Source organism: Arachis hypogaea, chromosome 1 (assembly GCF_003086295.3).
Source record: "Arachis hypogaea cultivar Tifrunner chromosome 1, arahy.Tifrunner.gnm2.J5K5, whole genome shotgun sequence".
In the NCBI taxonomy this organism is placed as follows: domain Eukaryota; kingdom Viridiplantae; phylum Streptophyta; class Magnoliopsida; order Fabales; family Fabaceae; genus Arachis; species Arachis hypogaea.
In genome coordinates, this window is record NC_092036.1 from 106,029,626 (window position 1) to 106,034,390 (window position 4,765).

At 35.6% G+C, this 4,765-nt stretch overlaps 1 protein-coding gene across 1 annotated transcript; it reads right to left on the reverse strand.

Moving 5' to 3' along the window:
• Positions 1 to 458: 458 nt before the first annotated feature.
• Positions 459 to 4,438, reverse strand: LOC112707341 (probable sugar phosphate/phosphate translocator At1g48230). Its single transcript, XM_025759036.3, has 9 exons — positions 3,758 to 4,438; positions 3,529 to 3,636; positions 3,101 to 3,132; positions 2,955 to 3,005; positions 2,031 to 2,092; positions 1,686 to 1,947; positions 1,131 to 1,396; positions 950 to 1,044; positions 459 to 874 (listed from the first exon to the last, which is right to left on the reverse strand). Exons 1-9 carry the CDS (start codon positions 3,851 to 3,853, stop codon positions 725 to 727), a joined length of 1,122 nt encoding a protein of 373 aa, XP_025614821.1. The 5' UTR covers positions 3,854 to 4,438; the 3' UTR covers positions 459 to 724.
• Positions 4,439 to 4,765: the final 327 nt, after the last annotated feature.

The window sequence follows — 4,765 nt, forward strand, 5'->3', positions numbered from 1 at the left end:
CTGAGTTTGTTTGTGTGTGTCACTATTAAGAAATTTTAGTGCATTTTGAATTTGAACTGTCATACATATAAGAAGACGACGATAATAACAATGACAATAATAATGATGATGGAGGAAGAGGAAGAAGAAAAGAAAAGAGGAGATGGAAGAAATTCAAATAAGAAAAGAAAAAGGAGGAGGAGGAGATGGTGGTGGCATAGTAATGGTGACAACGATAATAATAAAAGAGAAGAATAAGAAAAAAGTGAAAGAGAAGAAGAAGTAGCATCAATGGTAGAAAGAAGAAGAAAAAAGAAGCGTTTGATATAGAAAACGGTTATAATAATTTAATTGTACTTAGTTAAGTATTTTGCTTAGTTGTATGACTTTATTCTTTGTAAATTATTGCGTTATTTGAAAATTTCCGAATGTATAGTTTTCTAAAATTCTAACAAATAAGATGGCACGTCTTTATAAAATTTAATTAAGAGTGCCCGTTACTCTTGCAAATTTATTTTGCTGTAGAGCTTTATTAATTCTTGGTCGGTTCAAGAATGTATACAGTTACACACTTTGGTTACTAATGAAATGTTTATATAATAACTATCCTTGATTCCCTGTATTGGAAAGATTGTAAAACGGCCATCACAGAGAGTTAAAACAAATCCTTCTCCTTTCACAAACACATATTTTGATTATTCAGATTCAGAAAAGTGCATTCCATAACCAACAAGGCCAGTTCTCCCTAACTGCTACTACTAAATTTTAAGTGTCGTGGTGCTTCTTCATGACGCTCAATATCTGATTTGAAACCATTACCTCCAATGCTTCCCTCATTGTTGCCGGCGTTCAATGGCGCATAAATGTCAGAAGGTCTCTTCTCAAATCTCCAGTCCTGTGTATCAGACAAGTTCACAATGAGAGTGGGACATAGAAATGCAACTATACATGTCAAGACTCAAGAAGATACCTTTGTGATTCGATCTGGAATGATTTCGGTAGGTTGTTGAGAGGCTCGAACGTCCTTGACTTTTATGTAATTGTACATCACGACGCCACATAGTGCTGCAGAAGTAAAAGATAGAATAGTTGATCAAGACAAAGGAGGGAGTGATATTAAGAATGTGTTTTGAGTTTCAACTGAAACTTACCTATAGCATAGCCAGTTATATTCAACCCAGTTATTGTGGACTCTGGAAATATAACAGTTGAAAGGGCTATTAGCATCCAGTCCTTAAGCACGCCGGCGACTCGGATGGTCACAGCACCAGTTCTACCAATTACTAGGAAAATGGAGAAATTCAAGGCGAGAGCACATAGAGCATTGGAAAAGAAGATCCAAAAATTGAACTGAATCTGTGAAACTTTCATTGCAGGCTTTTCCAGTAGGTACCAAGGGACAAAGAGAAACACAAAACTGCACATAACAAAGCAAACGAGAAGTTATCACATCACATTAGACTGGATTCACTAATATCCAAGCATTGGTACTCTCAATAACATTACTTGTTAAGCAAGTGATTGAATCACATAAAGTGGCATCTTTTATCAACATTGATAAACGTCAATAATACCTATTACACAATAGCAAGAATCGATTGGGTAGTTGCTACTTGCTAGTTGCTAGACACATATTAAGCTGTTATATTTTCTATACTTGATTTCTTGTTTAGAGAAAACTAATAGAAAACTTTAAGAGGATATACCTGCATGGAGCTATGTAATATAAGCTTGTGATAGGATTTAAACTCAAGCCTTTCTTTTGCAGAAGCACTTGTGTTAAGACCAGTCTTAAAGCTTCGGCGAAAATGCCCGTGACCTGGTAAAATGTACCAACTACATTAAAATGAATTTCCCCATACGAGGAAATGACAACTCCAACGCTGACCAACACCATGTTCAAGAACACATCACACCTTGCTTTCTCAGTGCCGCACACAATAGCCACAACAAATGTTGCCACTGGCACTGAAACATCAAGTTTTGGAATTAAGGAAAGATTGTTTAGGCTGTAAGATAAACATGGGAAGTTCAATAGAATGAGAACGTACTCAGAGCCTTGAGCATCTGGATAAACGCCACAGATATATGCAAGTAGGCAGTATTACCAAACCTGTCAACAAAAGTAATAATAATAAAATAAAATAAAAAATTTCTCATACAACTTTTTCAACCAATTTCATAAGGAGAAAACTTGTGAATTTATCCTATATAGAAACCATAGTCAATTTTCAATTGTACAAGTGAACCATCATAGTTTCTTCACAAACATCATACTTTGAACAGATTCAAACAATAGAAATGAAAATTTCCAAGGATAGGTAAGTAGTGGCAGATGGAGAATTCCAGTTTGAGTAGTCAAGGGAGGAGTAACAGCTCCAGATTCATAAAAACACTGATTCACCCTAATGAAAAGATATCATACCGAATCGAAAGTAACAGAACTATACTTAAATGGGGTAAAAATTAGCAAATACTGCACCTGGGAAGAAAGCTTAAACCCGTTGAAATTTTGATAAAAAACTCAACAGGGATAATATGGTTTGATGCTTCACAAAATCTTGATCAAGCACTTTCCAAATTAAACTAGATAGAAAACATACAAATGAGAGATATTTCCCAATTCCCATTAACCCTGCAAGTTTATCATGCTATAGCTGTGTGTGTGGCTTGGTGTAGTTCCCTGGTTCTTCTACAAGTCGTCAACAAGTGAAGTAGCATGCTCATGTACTTCAAGGAGTTGGTTGGTGTTTTTGTTTCTTTTTGGGTTTAGTTATTGTTATGGAGGTGCAGCTACCATTTGATGTTTGCGTTTCTAATTTCTATGTGCATTTGGTGTTTATATTGATACTTGTTTGGTTATGTTTCCCCTTGGTTAGCCTTTGTGGCTTTGTATATGCTCTTTTCAAGTGTCAACCGTTGTTAAACTATCTCGAGGGGGAGGGGAAAGGAAGAAAAACAGTTGTAGAGCTTACCAAAGACTTGATGCGAAGAAAGCACTAATTGGTACCACACAAGTTGCATATCTGAGATAGATAGAAAGAAAGTGAGTAAAAATAAATAAATAGAACAAAAAGACAATAAGCTAAAGAAGGCTTCACAGCGGAGAAGATACACTTACATTTCAAATGTCATTTTGACAGGAGATACAACCTGGAATTTAGAATGAGAGAACATAAATTAAGGTACTAAATATATAATAAGACAATGAAAGGTGATCAAGTAGCACAGTTAGAGGCATAGTGCTGCTAAATTATGAAGAACAACCAAATGAAATTGGAACATGATCATGCATAGGCTTCATTTCACAAATCAAATCTTTGAGACACCTAAGAAAAATTGACCATAGTCTGTTATCAATGTCAAAGCCTAGTACAAAAGAGGATGGCAATATCAAGCATACAAACTCAGCACACTATGTGACAACTATGCAGTCAAAAACTCAAAATAATCCAGCAATGTATAGAAAGTGAAGATCAGAGTCAACAATCTTAACCATAAATCCAAAATAAGGAACACTTTCAAAGTATAACAGCACCACATGCATACCTTAAGAATCCGGATGAGTAAAAATGCCACTGCCCCAGAAAATCCCATGTGAATCATGGTGAGTGTTATTGGATGTGGAAAGTTGAAATACTTTGGAGAGAGAACCCACTGCCAAAAAGAGAAGAAAAAGAAAAACCTTTAATCAAATCATTGTATCACTGTTCAAGCTTAAGTAAACACTAAAATCTTTCTACTTAGAAAAGACACACAAGAATTGAGGTCTTGTTACCTTGTTGTACAAAATGACACCAGAAGAAAGCAAGATGTAGATAAACAAGCAGAAATAAGTGAGAAAAAGAGTTCTGTTGATCATTTTGGTAGCCATATTTAGAACTAAATAAGCTGCTGCTTCTTCTTCTGAGCTCTATAATAATAGCATATTGTAAAGGGGCAACTGAGCAACAAAACCCAGAAGCAGTTAGACTAAGAATCCTGAATTGAGAACGTCAGTGAAAAGTCAACATTACGTAAAGTTTATATCTTTGCAGTAGCTGCATCTGTTCAGAACAACGACACTAGAACTTGGCGCCAAAAAGGGGGAAGAAGTGGAACAAACAAAATCAAGAGAAAGAGAGAGAAGCGAAAATGAAGACCCAGAAAACGAAAGCATATAACTTTGTAGTTTGTAGCGTGTGAAGAGGTAGATACAAGATACTACTAGCCTCTACTAATTCGTAGTATCGTAGTTGTAGAGACTAGAGAGAGAGAGAGAAAGGAGTGTAGAGCGTAGAGTATATGGTGTATAGTAATGTATAGGAAATTAGGAATACGTAAAGAGAGACATGTGGATATGTTTGGTGAGAGGGGAGCAGAAAAGACCAGAGAGCTGAGCGACTGAGCCAAGAGCCCAAGAGGATGAGTAACGCAATGGCATTTGTTAGGTGTGTGTTTGTTACAGATTCAATATTCTAATTTTCTTGGATAAACAAAGGGAATATGATACATATCTAAGTATTCTTTTATCTAAATTTTATTTAAGTAGGTCTAATATTAACAAAAACAATTCTCATTAAAAAAGTATCATTATATTCGTTTTATCTTCTTCTTTTTCATGCTTTTTCTTCTTTTTCTTCATCTTCTCTGCACTTCTTCTTCTTCTTTTAAACACATGCATATGTCATCTTCTTCTTTCAAATTCACTTATACCTCCTCCTCCTTCTTTGCCCACACAAATCTTTCTTCTGCTTCTCCTACTCCTTCTCCTTCTCTTCTTCTCCTCTTTCGCTATTGTTATCAC

Coding starts and splice junctions, on each gene's coding strand:
- LOC112707341 (XM_025759036.3), bottom strand. CDS start 3,853: ATGGCTACCAAAATGATCAACAGAACTCTTTTTCTCACTTATTTCTGC. Junction 3,637..3,757: donor GTGTCATTTTGTACAACAAG/GTAACAAGACCT, acceptor TCTTTTTGGCAG/TGGGTTCTCTCTCCAAAGTA. Junction 1,045..1,130: donor TATAACTGGCTATGCTATAG/GTAAGTTTCAGT, acceptor TTACTTCTGCAG/CACTATGTGGCGTCGTGATG.